The 18,466-nt window shown below is 47.1% G+C and overlaps 1 protein-coding gene across 1 annotated transcript in view; it reads right to left on the reverse strand.

Moving 5' to 3' along the window:
• The window catches only part of VSTM5 (V-set and transmembrane domain containing 5), a 31,460-nt gene extending 13,981 nt beyond the window's left edge, over positions 1–17,479 (reverse strand). The window contains exon 1 of the mRNA XM_072726185.1: positions 17,193–17,479. Within this exon, the coding sequence (XP_072582286.1) occupies positions 17,193–17,283 (91 nt within the window). The 5' untranslated portion in view covers positions 17,284–17,479. The remainder of the gene's footprint in view (positions 1–17,192) is intronic.
• Positions 17,480–18,466: the final 987 nt, after the last annotated feature.

Consider the following 18,466-nt stretch of genomic DNA (forward strand, 5'->3'; position numbering starts at 1 on the left):
GTCCCGGGATCAAGTCCCACGTCGGGCTCCCTGCATGGAGCCTGCTTCTTCCTCTGCCTCTCTCTCTCTCTCTCTCTGTGTGTCTCATGAATAACTAAATAAAAATATTTTTAAAAATGGCTTCTCTTTAAAAAAAAAAAAAAACTATGTTTTTTGCTTCACTTGCTTATTTGATGTTTACTTTAGGGCAAGGACACAGAGGCCCCGAGGAAGAATGAGCCTGAAGTCTCACCAAGTAGAAAATGAGAGCTCTGGTTAGAACCCAATGTGTCTTCAGTGCCCCCACAACTGCCTCTAATAAAATAAAACACTGAGTATAGAGGTGGAGTATTATACCTCTTATGTTTCCCAAAATAGCAAAAGGCTCAGTGCTGGTAGAGACTTAGGAGACCCATGTCATTAGAACCAACAGTCCCCTTACCTGGGCTTGCCTGAATGGGAGCTGCTAGCCACATGCTACTTTTTTTTTAAAGATTTTGAGAGGGCAGCCCAGGTGGCGCAGCGCTGCATGGAGCCTGCTTCTCCCACTGCCTGTGTCTCTTTCTCTTTCTGTGTCTCTCATGAATATATAAATAAAATCTTAAAACAAACAAAAAAAAGAATTAGAGAGAGTGAGAGTGCATGCTTGTGAGCCAGAGAACTTGAGCAGAGGGAGAGGGAGAAGCAGGCTCCTCGTTGAGCAGGGAGCCTGAGTCCAGTCCCAGCTCCATCCCAGGACCCTGGGATCATGACCTGAGCTGAAGGCAGATGCTTAAACCACCTGAGCCGCCCAGGTGCCTCTAGCCACATGCTACTGAGCACTTGAAATTAGCTAGTCTGAATGGAGATGTGCTTTAAGTGTAAACTACACACTGGATTTTGAAGACAGTACTCAGTATGTTAAACGGAATGTAAAAGGATCTCAGTAATTTTTTTTACATTGATTACATGTTGAAATAATATCTTGAGTATATTGGGTTAAAATATAGTATTAGATTACACCTGTTTCTTTTTACTTGTTTAATGTGGCCACCAGAAAATTCAAAATTACATATGTGGCTTGCAATATATTTCTCTGGGACAGCACTGGTTTAAGAGAATCACTTCTTGGGACGCCTGGGTGGCTCAGCAGTTAAGCTCAGGGTGTGGTCCTGGGATCAAGTCCCACATCGGGCACCCCGCAGGGAGCCTGCTTCTCCCTCTGTCTATGTCTCTGCCTCTCTGTGTCTCTCATGAATAAATAAAAATTTTAAAAAGTCACTTCTCCACTGCCTTGCAAAACAAAATTCTGTTCTCTTGAAGTTGCTCCACGCTCTCCTCAACAGCATGAGAAGTCCCTCAGTTTTTTTGTTTGTTTGTTTGTTTGTTTTTAGATTTGAGAGAGTGCAAGAGAGATCACAGAGGGAGAGGAAGAAGGAGAAGCGGACTCCTTGCTGACCAAGGCGGAGCTCGATCCCAGGACCCTGGGATCATGACCTGAGCTGAAGGCAGCCGCCTACCAGGTTGAGCCAACAAGGCGCCCCTCCCCGACTCTAGTCTTCTTCATTCCTCAAGCACATTGGCAACTCTATCATGGGGTCATCGTTGTAAGTACCTCCAGCAGCCCCCACCCCCTGGACAACCCATCCAGCATGTTTGCCTACCAGAACGTTCTCCCTCGGCCTCCAGCGGAGCAGCCTTCTCTCGGGGTTTGCTGTTCCACGGCTCCCGCTGGCCTCCTCGGTCTTTCCCCTCCGCCTCCCTCCGCTCTTCCCTACCCCGAGTCCTCACTTCCCTCCGAGCCAGCCTGGCTCCCGCGGCCTGGCGTGTTCCACACACTCTTGCCAGCTCCTTAAGCTCCATCGGCCTCTGTGCTTTCATATCTGCCTAGACCAGGGCCAACAAGGCTCTGCTTCCCCTCTGCTCAAATGTGAGCAGTCCACACCGGGCAGACGTCCCTCCACAGCAGCAAAGCACACGGTTTCCAGCACGGGTTCACGGGTCCATGCACGTGGCCTCCGGGGCCTTCCATCCTATCTCCCCAGCTTCTTCCTGTCCACCGACTCCCTTTTGCACGGTTCCTCCGACCAAGTCCCTCCAAATTCCTCTTCCTGCTCCCGGTGTCCCTCATGGCTCCTCTGACCACGGGGTGGAAGCCCCGCAGGCTAACAGGAGCTCTGGCTTCCTCAGATGCTGGGAAGGCTCCCCTGCCTGCCGGAGCAGGGGGGCCAGGGGGCAGGTGCGGCCGGGGAACCCAGAGACCCGGGCGCCCCGTGGGCCGTGCCACACCGGCTGGCTCACTCGGAAAGGCCTTGACCTCTGGCCTGCCATTTCCTCATCTGTAATTAGGGACTGTCCCCGCTCAGCTATCAATAATCCAATAATAATAATAATAATAAACCAACCAAAAATCCATGTGGGTGTGAGAACTTGACAGGAGGAGCAGTTTCCAAGGGTGCAGGAGGACCTCCCTTCCCTGACTTCTTGCCCAGACAATGGCCCTAAGAACTCAATCCAGTCTCCTTTCACTCAACAAGCACTTAGGGAGGGACGCGAAGGGACTGACATTTGCAGAGCACCAGCTGGGGCCAGTGGCCTTGTGTGGAAGGCCGTTATTAATTCGGTGCCTAAGGCACTCCCCGCCATCTTTCTCAGAGTCCCCAAAGAGAAGGCCTCTCGGCTGCCTCCCCGGCCACCGCTGACTGGACCTAGGTGGGAAGCTAGGCCTCATCCACCTATTCCCACCATGGCTGAGAATCCTGATTGAATCCTGACATCCTCAACTGACCATCAGATCATCTAGGGAAGCTTTTAAAAATCCTAGCCTGGACTAATGAATTCAGAATCTTTAGGGGGGGGTGGGGTGGGGGGTAGGGGTAGGAGTGGGGAGGACCCAGGCCTCTGTGGATTTTATAAAAAAGATTTTATTTATTCATTCATGAGAGATACACACAGAAAGAGGCAGAGGGAGAAGCAGGCTCCTCCTCCGATGTGGGACTTGATCCCAGGACCCCAGGATCACGACCTGAGCCAAAGGCAGATGCTCAACCACTGAGCCACCCAGGCATCCCACTTCTATGGATTTTTTTAAAACCCCTGGGATGCAGCCAAGCTCGGTGACTCCTGAGTGAATCTGCAGTAAGGAGTTAACAGCTGAAACTCCTAACCCTTCAAAGGGACACTTACTAAAGCCTAAAGCCAAAGCAGTGAAGGGCTGACAGGTGAGACAGGAATGTCTGCGACAGCCCTTTCGGTGAGCTATTTGGGGGAAATGAATTTTTTCTGGCATCTCTCAAACTGTATTATTTCTAGTGATGCTCTGGGGTTAGGGAGCAGTTCCACTTCCCAGTGCTCTTCTTCCTCAGTGCAATAATCATTTTCAGCATCAGAATCACTGCAGGGCCTGTTCAAATACAGTTGCTGGGCCCCCTCCCGTTCCTCATTCAGTAGGTAAGGGGTGAGGCCGCGGAGTTGGCATTTCTAACATGTGGCTAGGTAATGCTGCTGCTGGTCCTAGGACCACACGGTTAAAGCTTTGACAGTTATGATTCTGCAAGCTTGGCCAGCCCGGGTGGCTCAGAGGTTTAGCGCTGCCTTCAGCCAAGTGCGTGATCCTGGAGACCCGGGATCGAGTCCCACGTCGGGCTCCCTGCATGGAGCCTGCTTCTCCCTCTGCCTCTCTCTCTCTCCTCTCTGTATATTCTCATGAGTAAATAAATAAAATCTTAAAAAAAAAAAAAAAAGATTCTGCAAGCTTTTGGGGCCCAGGAGGTACTAAGGACGCTGCTAGCATTCCTGCAGGCCAGTCCTTCCTCTTCTCCAACAACGCCAACACCACTTATACCACGCAGGGGACCTGCCTCTGCTGTAGAACTTGTTATCTTGGAGAAAGGAAGATGTGGGAGACCGGATCATGGCCAGAATGACATCTAGTGGGTAAAGACTGAGAGGACACAGGTTCTGGTAAACAGAATTGAGGCTGTGCGGGTATAATGGACGCATTCTTGGGCTCTCGAGTCAAAATTTAGGTTGGCCAGTAATTGCCACGTGATCTGAGGTAAATTCCTTAGTTTCTGTCATTCTCAGTTATAGTACTTATGAAATAAACATACTATGATAGTGCTGTGCTCAGTTCCTGCAGCAGAATGAAGTGAGACAGTACATATAAGGAGCTTGGTACCGTTTGGCACCGTTTCTAATGCTTGGTGATCACTCAATAAATACTACCTATTATTATTATTATTATTTTTTAAAGATTTCATTTATTTATTCATGAGAGACACACACAGAGAGACAGAGGCAGAGACACAGGCAGAGGGAAAAGCAGGCTCCATGTAGGGAGCCCGATGAGGGACTCGATCCCGGGACTCTAGGACTGTGCCCCAGGCCGAAGGCAGGCACTAAACCGCTGAGCAACCTAGGGATCCCCAATACTAGCTATTATTAGTGAAAATTCCTGGAAGATCCACTGAGCTGCTCACTGAGGTAGTGAGCTCCCCATCACCAGGGGTGTGTAAGCAGAAGCTGGAGTTAGGCCAGGGATTGAAGCAGTCTATTTGAGACTAGAGGCTGGAGTGTTGGTGGAGCCTGGTCCTTCCCAAATCACATAGCAGGTATAGACTGGAATGAGCATCTGTAAATCTGTGATTTCCTTGTGAAAGTATGTGAAGAGACTGGATGACCTGAAACTCCTCCTTGTGGAATTCCTTCTGGAATCTTTCTACCATAAGCAAGAGCCATCCTTGCTGGAAAGCTGAGCTCTTCTGAATGGCCATGGGCTGCATTTCTACTCAGATGCCAGGGAAGCCAAGCACAGTGGAGGCGGCTGGCTGGTCCTGCACAGGCTGGGGGTGGGGCACTGCCGGGGCTGCCGTCTGCACAGCGGGGCTGCAGGGCTTACGGTTGGACCTGGGCCAGCGCCCAGCCTGGGAAACTGGAAAGTACGGTTCTCGGGTTCCTCTGCAGTAAATGTGTGTGGAATAGGAGGACTGAGGAAGAAATGAGGTGCGGTGACATCCCAATAGTTCCCTGGGACGAGTTTATAGGGCGCCTGAAGGCCTCTGGAAGAGGGGCATAGAGCAATCAAAGGATTCAGGCACACTCATGACTGGGTACCACGGCCAGGGCACGAAGCTGCTCCTTCAGAGAGACTAAGGGCCAATTTTAAAAAAAAAAAAAAAGGGCCAATTCTTCATCCTGCAGATTTTAGTTTAAACATCACTTCTTCCAGGAAGCCTTCCCTAATCGCTCAACACCAGGCTGGAGGTCCCAGCTCTGTGTTCCCAGGGCTCCCTGTTCCTAGTCACACGCTTACCCCAGTTCCTTGTATTTCCTCTCGGTTAGTGGCTCATCCTTCTAGATCAGCTCTCAGCTCTGAGCCCAGGGGCGGATCCATGGTCACTGTTGAACCCTCTGAACCTCAGTTTCTTTACCTGTATAATGGGGACTAATAGCACCTGTGTGACGGTGAATGGAAAGCAGCCGTTGCAGTACCAGGCACAAAGCACGTGCTCCATAAACAGCCACACACACTGTTGTCTTGTAACTGTTATTAACAATCACAAAACTCAGGAGAGGCTGGCTTTTCTCCTCTTCAGCTCCCGGCCTGCCTTGCGTTCATTCTAGAGGAGCGACTGCCCATCTCCCCGCTGGAAGCGGCCGGCAAGCGCCCGGCCCGAGCTCAGGTCTGTATCGCCGGTGCCCAGCAGTGTGTATGATATGACAGATATCAGGCTGCGGCTGTCAAACCTGACATAAAAGAATAAGCTCTGGTTCAGGAACCCCTGAAATCCCATCCCAAAGTACACAGAAGGCGTGGTTGATGGTAACAGGAAAGAGCAGGTCTGCTGTTTTGCTTCTGGGCATTGGCTTCCAAAAGGAATGTGATCCACTCCCCTGGTGAGCCTGGGGCAGGGATATGAGTAGAGAAAGGAGCCTCAGAGGAGGTTCTCTAGTCACTGCTTGGTGCTAAGGGACCCACATCTCCCTCCTGATTCTGTGGCATTAGTGTAAGGGTCTATCAGAAGAACGATTCCAGCACCTTCCACTAAGATCCAAAGCCTTCCCAAGCTCTATCCCTTTACGTGCTACAGAACTTGTAAGATTACATAGGAAGAAACTGGCAAGTGTTGGAAAAGCTGGTTTAACTAAAGAATGGTCACCCTGCTACTGGCACAAAGGGAAAAAAGATGGCAGTGCTGTGTCTGTGTTTATTATTTCCTGTTACTCAGAACCTTCTCCCTCCTGGCTCACCTGGCTACCTCCTATTTGGCCTTCCAGACTTGTTCTTCAAGAAGCCTCTTTCCAACTCCAACCAAGCTAAGTAAATCCCTTTCTGTGCCCCAGGGCACCTAACAGCAAATCATCAGGTTAGGATCTGACATCCCCCTGGGCCATGCCATCCCCTATTGCTGAGTATCCTTAGTTCCTGGCACAGTGCCTCTCACATAGTAGGTACTCAGGAACTATTATTGAGCAAACCGAACTCCCAAGCCAAGCAGCCTTATCTCCTGACCCAAGCCTGGTGGGAAATTATCTATAGGTTTGTCAGGATCAAACCATAAATAAGACATAAATGAGGGGCGCCTGGGTGGCTCCGTCGGTGAAGCGTCTGACTCTTGGTTTCAGCTCGGGTCCTGATCTCAGGGTTGTGAGATTGAGCCCCGCATCAGGCTCCTTGTTCAGCTTGGAGTCTGCTGGAGATTCTCTCTTCCTCTCCCACTCCGTCTCCCCCTCCAGCTCATACTCTTTCTTTAAAAAGTAAATAAATAAATCTTTAAAAAAAAAAAGTGAGACTCAGCCATACAATGATGGATGTTCTGAGAACAGAAGGTAGAAGAAACACACATACTTCCTGACAAGTCGTTTCCATAGGGTAAGACTAATGGAAGGAACCTAGAAACGGCCTTGTTGAGGAGCACCTCCTGGCCACATATTAGAAGCACCCAAGGAACTTAAAATTGAAACAAAGCAGTACTGGGTCCTGCCCTTGGAGATACCCACTTCACTCTCTAGAGTAGGTCTGAACATCTGTAGGGCTCACAAGTCCCCCCAGGTGGCTCTAATGTGTGGCCTTGGCTGTGAGCCACTGAGCCAGCCCATCCTCCTTGTCTTGTGCAAGCAAGGGAAGAAGGTGACTTGTATGTGTTATCTTCCTCTGGGACTGGGACCAGTCACCCAGGCTCTTCCCCTTCTCCCTCTGAGGCTTTCTTGGGAAATTTCAGACCAGTCAGGCCCCTCTGCGGTCAGGATGGCACAGGCCTGAGCTGTCCCTCAGGGTGCATCTTAGCATGGGACCGGCCAATGTGTTTCCTGAACCACACATGAACGATGAACATCCTGTGCTCCCTTCACGGTCTGGTGTGTCATCTCCCCTTTGCCCACAGGGCTGACTGGTGCCTCCCCAGCCCAGCAAACCAGTTCAGGAGAAAATCATTTTCTAACTCTGAACTTGCCAATCTGGCCTCTCTCCTACCCTCATTTCTTCTGGATAACTAAATAGATTCCTACCTCATTTTCCAGGGAAAACAGAGGTGCGGGCAAACCAGGGTCCTGAATGCACTGGACCAGGGACTTACAGCGTCAGCAGGATCTCAGAGGGAGGTTTCTGCTAAGATCCTGGTAGAGGATGCTAAGGCAGCAGCTTCCTCTTCTGTTTTTTAGCACGTCCAGACCCTGCCAGGCCCCCAAAGCAATAATGCATCTATTTTTTGAATGCCTGCTGTATACCTAGAATTCTCTTCTCCATCTTGTCTTATACACTTACTTCAAGACTCAGCCTCACCTCCTCCATGAAGCCTTTCCTACTCCCCAGATAAGCTGCCTCCTGGTGACTGCCAGAAGCAACACATGTCCTCTCAGGAAAGGCTTCACTTCAGTCCAGGCCAACAGAGATTATAGAAAAGCTACTGATTTGCTATTGATGCATTCTGACCTTAGAAAATTTTAAAAATATTTTAAAAAGTACCACAGCAGACAGGATAATGAAAAGTAACCTTTAAGCTGAGCAGCAAAAAGGGGGAAAAAATCATAAAAAATGAGAACAAGTTAAGGGAACTCCGAGAAATCATCATGTGTAATAACATTTGCATTATAGAGATCCCAGAAGGAGATGAGAGAGAAAAAAGGGGAGACGACTTATTTGAAGAAATAACAGTTATCTGGGGAAGGAAACTGACATCCTGATCTAGGAAGCAAAGAGAACCCCTAACAAGATTAACCCTAGGAGGTTCACACTAAGACACATAATTAAAATAACAAAACGTAGGGGGTCCTGGGTGGCTTAGTCAGTTGGGCATCCAACTCTTGGTTTCAGTTCAGGTCAGGGTCTCAGGGATGTGGGGCCAAGCCCCCCGTAGGGCTCTGCAATCTGTGGAGCCTGCTCGAGATTCTTTCCCTCTTCATCTCCATCTCCCTCTGCCCCTCCACTCTCTCTCTCTCAAATAAAGAAAAAAAAAAATCTTAAAAAAAATAAAATAACAAAAAATCATTGAGCTTTAAATTTTAAAAACAGCAAGAAAAAAGAAAACAATTACATATAAGAGGAACTCCACATGGCTATCCACTGATTTCTCAGCAGAAATTTTGCAAGTCAGAAGGAGTGGCCTGGTATGCTCAAAGTGCTAAAAGGGAAAAACCTACAAACAAAAATGCCCTACCTGGCAAGGTAATCATTCAGAATAGAAGGAGAGAATTTCCCAGACAAACAAAAGTTAAAAGAGTTCATCACCATGAAACCAGCCTCACAAGAAATGTTAAAGGGAATTCTTTGAGTAGAAAGAAAAGGCCATAACTAGAAATTTAAAGAATTATAAAAGGGAAAAAATTTCATGAGTAAAAGCCAACACCTAGTTAAATAGCAGGTTGACCAGTTACAAAATTGATATGGAGATTAAAATACAAAAATAGTAAAATCAGTTATAGCTACAAAATTAGTTAAGGGATATGCAAAATAAGAACATGTAAAATAGAGGCAGCCCGGGTGGCTCAGCGGTTTAGCACCGCCTTCAGCCCCGGGCATGATCCTGGAGACCTGGGATGGAGTCCCACATCGGGGTCCCTGAATGGAGCCTGCTTCTCCCACTGCCTGTGTCTCTGCCTCTCTCCCTGTGTCTCTCATGAATAAATAAATAAAATCTTAAAAAAAAAATACTGTTAAAGAAAAAGAACATGTAAAATATGACAACATATACATAAAATGTGGAGGGGGAATAAAATTTCATGCTTTTAGAATGTGTTCAAACTTAAGCAACTGTCAACCTAATATAGACTTCTTTACACATAAGATGTTATAGATGAACCCAATGTTAGCCACAAATCAAAAACCTGTAATAGGTGCACAAAAAGCAAAGAGAAAGGAATCCAAACATAACACTAGAGAAAACCAATCGAAACCACAAAGGAAGAGAGCAAGAGAAGAAAGAAACAGAAGAACTACATAACTACCAGGAAAAAAATGAACAAAATGGCAATAAGTACACACCCATCAGTAATTACATTGGGGATCCCTGGGTGGCTCAGCGGTTAAGCGCCTGCCTTCGGCCCAGGGCGTGATTCTGGAGTCCCGGGATCGAATCTCACATCGGCTCCCTGCTTGGAGCCTGCTTCTCCCTCTGCCTGTGTCTCTGCCTCTCTCTCTCTCTGTGTGTCTCTCATGAATAAATAAAATCTTTAAAAAAAAAAAGTAATTACTTTACATGTAAATGAACTAAATGCTCCAATCAAAGGACATAAGGTTACTGAATGGATTAAAAAAAGAGACCCATTTATGCTGCTTACAAGAAACTCATTTCAGACCTAAAGACACATACAGACTGAAGTGAAAGGCTTGAAACACATACCATGCAGGGCTACCTGGGTAGCTCAGCTGCTTGAGCAGCTGACTCTTGATTTTGGCTCAGGTCATGGTGTCAGGGTTGTGGGATCAGCCCTGCATCAAGACTCTGCACTGAGAATGGAGCCTGTTTGGGATTTTCTCCCTCTCTCTCTCTCTCTCTCTCTTCACCACCCACCCACTGGCTCTCTCTCTCTCTCTCTAAAAACCAAACCAAACAAAACCAAAAGCATATACCATACAAATGGGAGGAGAAAAAAAAAGCCAGGGTAGCAGTATTTCTATCAGACATAAGAGGCTTTAAAATGAAGACTGTAGCAAGAGAAAAAAAGACACTACATTATGACAGAGGAATCAGTCCAACAAGAGGATATAACAATTGCAAATATCTATGCACCCAACACAGAGTTCTTTTTTTTTTTAAAGATTTATTTATTTATTCATAGAGACAGAGAGAGAGAGAGAGAGAGAGAGAGGCAGAGACACAGGCAGAGGGAGAAGCAGGCTCCACACATGGAGCCCAACACAGGACTTGATCCCGGGTCCCCAGGACCACACCCCGGGGCTGCAGGCGGTGCTAAACCGCTGCACCACCGGGGCTGCTCAACACAGAGTTCTTAAATACATAAAGCAACTATTAACAGAGATAAAGGAAGAAATTAACATAATACAGTAATAGTAGGGAACTTTAACACACTACATATATCAATGGATAGATTATCCAGACAGAAAATCAACAAGGAAATAGTGGCTTTGAACAACACATTAGACCAGACAAACAAATATGTACAGAACATTCCATCCAAAAAAAACAGACTGCATATTTTTTCAAGTGAACATGGAACATCCTCCAGAGTAGGTCACACAGTAGGCCACAAAACAAGTCTCAATAAATTTAAGAGGATTGAAATTATATCAAGCATCTTTTGCACCACAACCATATGAAACTAGGAATCAATTACGAGAAAAAGACTGGAAAAAACACAAACACATGGAGGCTAAACAACATGCTACTAACCAAGTCAATAAAGAAATCAAAGAGGAAATGATTACAGCAGAAATAAACGAAAGAGACTGAAAAAAAAAACAGAAAAAAAAATTAATGAAAGCAAGAGCTGGTGCTTTGAAAAGATAAAATTGATCAACTTTTATCCAGACTCATCAAGAAAAAAATGGAGAGGACTCTATTAATTAAATCAGAAATGAAGGAGGAGAAATAACAACCAATACCACAGAAATACAAAGAATTACAACAGAATATGATGAAAATGCATATGCTAACAAATTGAACAACCTAGAAGAAATGGATAAATTCCCAGAAACATACACTCTTTCAGAAATGAACCAAGAAGACATGGAAAGGGACACCTGGGTGGCTCAGTGGTTGAGCGTCTGCCTTTGGCTCAGGATGTGGTCCTGGAGTTCCAGGATCGAGTCCCACATCGGGCTACCCTTGAGGAGCCTGCTTCTCCTTCTGCCTATGTCTCTGCCTCTCTCTCTGTACCTCTTATGAATAAATAAACAAAATCTTTAAAAAAAAGAAAAAAGAAAAAGGAAGACATGGAAAACCTGAACTGATCAATTACTAGTAATAAAATCTGTTAAAATAAAAAAAAAACCCCAACAAACAAAAGTCCAGGACCAGAAGGCTTCTCGGGTGAATTCTATGACACATTTAAAGAAGACTTAATACCTATTCTTCTCAAATTATTCCAAAAATAGAAGAGGAAATAAATCTTCCAAATTCATCCTATGAGGCCAGCATTACCCTGATACCAAAACCAAACACACGAGAAAAAAAAGAAAGAAAGAAAGAAAATTATAGGCCAATATCCCTGATGAACATAGATGCAAAAATCCTCAACAAAACAGCAAACAGAATTCCACAAAACCATAAAAAAGTCATTCACCACAATCAAGTGGGATTAATCCAAGGATGCTAAGGTGGTTCAATATCTGCAAATCATTCAAGGTGATACATCACATTAACAAGAGGAAGAATAAAAACCATATGATTATCTCAACAGATGCAGAAAAAGCATTAGACAAAGTACAACTTCCGTTCATGGTGAAAACCTCAACAAAGTGCGGTTAGAGGAGACATACCTCAACATAACAAAGGCCATGCATAAAATCCACAGCTTATAACATACTCAGTGGTGAAAAATGGAAAGTGTTTCCTTTAAGATCAGGAACAAGACAAGGATATCCACTCTCACCACTCTGATTCAACATAGTATTAGAAATCCTAGCTACAGCAAGCAGATGAGACAAAGAATGAAAAGAAGCCATACTGGTAAGAAAGTAAACCTAGGGGCAGCCCCAGTGGCACAGCGGTTTAGCGCCGTCTGCAGCCCTAGAATGTGATCCTGGAGACCCAGGATTGAGTCCCATGTGGGGCTCCCTGCATGGAGCCTACTTCTCCCTCTGCCTGTGTCTCTGCCCCCTTCCCCCCCCCCCGAATAAATAAATAAATCTTAAAAAAAAAAAAAAAGAAAGTAAACCTATTTGCAGATGACATGATGCTATATGTAGAAAATCCTAAAGAAATTAATCCAGTAAAGTTGCAGAATACAAAATTAACATACAAAAATCGGTTGTATTTCTATACACTATAATGAAGTAGCAGGAAGAGAAATTATGAAAACAATTCCATTTACAGTAGCACCAATAAGAACAAAGTACATATGAATAAACTTAACCAAGGAGGTGAAAGACCTGTACTCTGAAAACTATACTGATGAAAGAACATTGATGAAAAATAGCATTGATGAAAGAAATTGAGGACAACACAAACAAATGGAAAGATATACTATGGTCATGGATTGGAAGAATTAATAGCATTAAAATGTCCATGTTATCTTAAGCAAACTACAGATTCAATGCAATCCCTATCAAAATGCCAATATCATTTTTCACAGAACTAAAATTTGTATGGAACCACAAAGACCCCAAATAGCCAGCCACTCAGTCCTGAGAAAGAAGTACAAAGCTGAAGGTTATCTCAATCCCGGATTTCAAGATACACTACAAAACTATAATAATAAAAACTGTGTGGTAGGTGCACAGAAACAGAGATCAAAAGAACAGAACACAAAGACCAGAAATAAACTCATGGTTGTATGGTCAATTAACTTACAACAAATGAGGCAAGAATTTATAATGGGGAAGACAGTCTCTTCAATAAATGATGTGGGGAAAACTGAACCCCTTGCTTACATCACACACAAAAATTAACTGAAATGGATTAAAGACCTAACTGTGAAACCTGAATTGATAAAACTCCTAAAAGAAAACAGGCAGTAATCTCTTTGACATTAGCCTTAGCAACATTTTTCTAGATATGTCTCCTCAGGCAAGGGGTACAAAAGCAAAAAATAATCAGGACTACACCGAAATACAAAGCATTTGCACAGCAAAGGAAACCATCAAAACAAAAAGGTAATCTATTGAAGATATTTACAAATGATATATCTGATAAGGGGTTAATATCCAAGATACATAAAGAACTTCTACAATTCAACACCAAAAAACCACAAACAACCTGATTTAAAAATAGGAAGAATATCTGACTAGCCATTTTTCCAAAGACATACAGATGGCCAACAGACACATGAAAAGATGCTCAGCATCAGCAATCATTAGGGAAATGCAAATCAAAACCACAATGAGCTATCGCTTTGCGCAGGTTAGAATAACTACTATCAGAAAGACAAGAAATAACAAGTGTCGGTGAGAATGGAGAAAAGGTAACCCTCATGTACTGCTGGTGGGAATTTAAACTGGTGCAACCACTGTGGAAAATAGTATGGAGGTTCCCCCCAAAATTAAAAATAGGACTATCATACAATCCAGTAATTCCACTGCTGGATATTTATCCAAAGAAAACAAAGGCACTAATTTGAAAAGATACATGTACTCCTTTGTTTACTGCAGCATTATTTACAATAGCAAAGAAGCAACCCAAGTGTTCATTGACTGAGGGATGGATAAAGAAGATGAGGTGTGTGTACACACACACACACACACACACACACACACACACACACAATGGAATATTACTAGGCCATAAAAAAGAATGACACCTTGCCATTTCTGACAACATGGGCCAGACCTAAGGGGAATTATGCTAAGTGAAATAAGACATGGATAACACAAATACCATATTACTTCACTTAAATGTGGAGTCTAAAAAACAAAACCAATGAACAAATAAACAAGCAGAAACAGATTCTTATATACAGAGAACTGGTAGTTGCCAGAGGGGAGGTGGGTGAGAGGATGGGTAAACAGGATGCAGAGGCATAAACTTTCAGTTACAAAATAAATACAATATGGAGATGAAAAAGTACAGCATAGGATACACAGTCAATCATTCAAAAAAAATTTTTAGGGCAGCCCGGATGGCTCAGTACTTTAGCACCACCTCAGTCCAGGGCATGATCCCGGAGACCCAGGATGGAGTCCCACATTAGGCTCCCTTCATAGAGCCTGCTTCTCCCTCTGCCTGTGTCTCTGCCTCTCTCTCTCTCTCTCTCTGAAAAAAAAATTTTTTTTAAAGATTTTATTTATTTTTTTTTAAAGAGAGCACAAATAAGCAAGGGGAGGCACAGAGGGATAGTGAGAGGGAGAGAGAATCTCAAGTAGACTCCACCCTGAGCAGAGAGCTTCACACAGGGCTTGATCTGAGATTATAACCTGAGCCGAAATCAAGAGTAGGTCCCTTAACCAAGTGAACCACCCAGCTGCCCTCAGTCAATCATTTTTTAACAATGTTCTTGGTGACTATACTTATCTTGATGAGCACTGAGTAATATATAGAATTATCTAATCAATATGGTGTACACTTTAAGGTAGCGTAACATTGTATGCCAATTATGCATAAATAAATAAGTAAATAATAATAAATGTTAAAGAAAAAGTTTTATAGGGAATGAAATATATAGGTGTCCTTAGGTCCTGGTGATAATTAATGGAGAAAGGAGGGTCTCCTGACTGTAGCCCCATCCCAGACCAGCATAGACTATATCAGATCTCTCTTGGAGATCAGAAATTAAGAAATCTGGATGATTTTCTGTTTGAAAGCCCTCACCACTCCCTCAATAGCTTCATTTAATCCTCCAATAATTTTTTTGAGCACTACCCCTGTGGAAAGGAAGTGTGTGTGCAAGGCATGCCATGTTGTCCATATGATGTGCGTATCACTAGCCATTGTACTTGTCATCCTGTGATGGGGGGCTGCTCTCGCCTGAGTGGGGGCTGAACACTGAAAGCTCAAATGTCTAGCAGGACAGGGCTGGCTAAGTACAAAGCAGAATATTTATATGATGACACAGGTATAGCAGCCAAGAGCAATGAGCAAGATCTCTGCTTCTCAACGTGGGTAGAGCTGAAAAGAAAGTGGTGTAAACACTAGGTTTCTGAATAACGAGTACAGCATATTGCACCTTTTTTTTTTTTTTTTTTTTTTTGCTGAGTACTGTTATATGTATACAAACCCACTGTATATACATCTAAAATGACAGTGCAGAGAGAGACCTCAGCTCGTATGTCTCTGTTTCATCAAGGGCCAGTGAAGAGCTTAATGCTTAATAGGTGCTCAGTAAATGTGAGCCACACAGACGGCAGCACCAGGTGACCAGTAGGGCCTTGTCTTGGAGTAATGGATCTGGGCCTCTCCAGGGGCTTCAGTGAGATTCCTCCTACACTGACTCTCCCTCCCCCACCCACCCGTCCCACCCCCAGCGGAGCCCAGACCCCACAGCTCCATTCTAGTCGTGGGTGCTCCTGGCCTATCCACTCCCTCCCCAGACCCAGACTCAGCCTGCTCTCTGTTCCCCTGTTCTCCTGGGGACTGGGCCATGAATGACTCAGCGGGCCAGTTCTCCATGCCAGGTTCTGAACCTCTGGGGCTCCCAGAACATTAGCATCTGCAGCCTCTCAGGGCTCAGTGCTGCAAGCTGGTGCCCTCGTTTGCTCTCTAAGGGCACGACTGTGAACTAGGTTCCCCCACTGTGGCCTGCTTCCTACAGGCCGAGGGTGCCAGCAATGGGAATGAATGAATTATGCACTGTGGCAAATGGCTGGCCCAGAGTGTCAGGAACATCTGCACAGATGTTGTATAAGAATGGCGGGTGGAAACGTGTTGGAGGGCTGAAAAACAGCTGAAAAGCTCACTGCAACGCCAGACACACCGACCTACCCGAAGGACTAACAACCAGTTATTTCTTTCTCAACAGGCCTCCAGAAGTGTACATGATCTATCCCGATCTTTCTAGGTTTCTGAGGTTTGCAGTCTCCAAAGCGGGGCTTTAGCCAGAGCAGTGTAAAGGGTCCAGAGCGAGATTGCCTGGGTCTGGACTGAGTATCTGGTGACTGTACAAGCAAAAACCTCTGCGTGCCTCGGTTTCCTCACTTGTGAAACAGTGAAAAGTGATCGAGTGGCACTTACAGAAATGCCTTGTGGATTCGAAGACAGAAGTCTTGTAAAGGCTGAGGGATGGTGAGTGCATAGGTCTTAATTGTGCAGGCTTTTACTGCGGGTGCTCCCACCTCCAATGGCCCTGCACCAGTTACTCTAAATCTCAATGGACTAATCTGCAAAATGGGGAGGACAATAATGTTCCGGATGAGATGAGAAGGTTAAACTGTTACAATCTGTGGCTCGTGTCGTCGGGAGTTTGCGCAGACTCCTCCAGATCGGGAGACTCTAGGGCCAACCCGCCCGGGCCCGCCCCTCGGTGCACCGGCGAGGACACCTCCAGCCTAAGGAGCCCAGGCCCCGGGACCCGACCCGAACCCCCAGGACCCCTTTTCTTCAAGAGAGGTGGCTGCGGGTTCATCTGGGTGACCGGGGAAGCCCGCGGAGGTCGAGGGGTCCCCACCGTCGGAGCGGGGCCCGCGTGCCCTTGGGGGTCGGGGACGCCTCGGCCGCAGTCCTCGTTATTCCAGGAAAAAGAAACAGAAAATACTGCAAAGGAGGTTATCTCCCCGCCGGCTTCCGGCTCTGATAACGCCCGGCCGCGCGGGGCCGCGGGCACCTCGGAGCGCCCCGGGGCGCGGGCGGGAGAGCCTCGGCTCAGCGGGTGCCCCGCCGCCGCCGGCGCCGCAGGGGACGCGCCCACCCCTCGCCGGGCCCGCGGGGGGCGACTCCGTGCGCGCCCCGAGCTCCGCGGGCCCCGCCGCCCCCTCCCCGCGCCCCGCCGCCGCCCCCCGAGCTCCCCGGGCCCCCCCGAGCCCCCCGCCGCCCCCCGAGCTCCCCGGGCCCCCCGAGCCCCCCGGACCCCCGCCGCCCCCCGAGCTCCCCGGGCCCCCCGAGCTCCCCGGGTCCCCCGGACCCCCCGCCGCCCCCCGAGCTCCCCGGGCCCCCCGAGCCCCCCGGACCCCGCCGCCCCGCGCTTACCTTGCAGAGCCCGCGCCGCCGCCAGGCAGAGGGCGAGGAGCCCCAGGGCCGAGCCGCAGGGCTGCCTAGAGCCGCGCGGCGGAGGCCTCATGGGCGATCCCTGGGCCGCTCGCGCCGGGCACCGGCTCCCAGGCTGCGCCGCCACAGCGCCGCGCGGCGCCCTCCCGCCTCGGCCCGCCTCCCCGCGCAGGTCCTGGCGGCCAAATGCAGATGAGCAGCCGGCCTGCGCGGGAGCCGGTTCCCAAGAAGCGGGAAGGAAGGAGGAGAGACAGGGAAGGGGGAGCGGCGGGAATGCACACGCTCAGAAGCAAATAATGGCAAGTGACGAGCTGTCTGCTTCCGTTCACACCCAGTTCACTAGCATTGATTCCAGAGGGCTGGTTGCTGGATGGCAGGAGGGAGGGGAAGCACCGGCTGTGGCTGCTGCCCGAGGACCAGTAGAGACCGTCTGATGGCTCTGCGGGCAAGGAGAAGGCTTTTTGAAAGTGAAGTGACAAACTGGTGAGAAGGGTGACAAGGGGGTCTCAGGCTGCTCTGGGTGAAGCCATTGGATACTACCGTCATAGTAGTGATATCCGTCCACCATCCATCATCTACGCATCCATCCGTCCGCGCATCTAGCTGCCATTCGCCCATCCATCAACCTTCCCATCCATCCACCCATCCATCCATCAGTCCATCCACCTCCACCCCCCCCCCATCCATCCCTCTCTCTCTCGAAGTGTTCACTGACAGCCTCCTTGTTTGCACAAGGACTGGCACATAGTAGATACTCAGAGAGCATGGAGGAAACGTTTGAACCACATAGTGTTTGGTTCAGGGACGGGCACATTGGGCCCTCCAAGTCTGTGCTTGGATTGCTAAAATCAGAGGATACAAACCTGGGAATACTGGAGGAGCATCTTGCCTGTCACGTGGAGAGGCCCTGAATTAAGAATGAAGCCAAGATGACACAAACTGAGCCACAGGGAACCACCAAGAGAGATTGAGCCCTAATGACATGGTTTGAGCTCTGGGATTCTGTGCACTTGCCTTTGCCACTTACGAGCAAGTAAATGATCTCTCTTGACTGGGAAAATTTAATTTAGATTTGTATGACATAGGATTGAAAAAAATGTCTTGACTAATAAAAGTGATCTTGACACTTTTCTGTTTTCTTTATCCCACATATGGGGATTTAGAAATCATTTGTATTTGTTTCTCTGTCAAACTTTTATCAAATCTGCCTTTGTACTGAGTAGTGTGCTAGGCTCTGCAGCTCCAGAGATGAATAT

The sequence above is a fragment of the Vulpes vulpes genome, chromosome 11 (assembly GCF_048418805.1).
Source record: "Vulpes vulpes isolate BD-2025 chromosome 11, VulVul3, whole genome shotgun sequence".
Lineage (NCBI taxonomy): Eukaryota > Metazoa > Chordata > Mammalia > Carnivora > Canidae > Vulpes > Vulpes vulpes.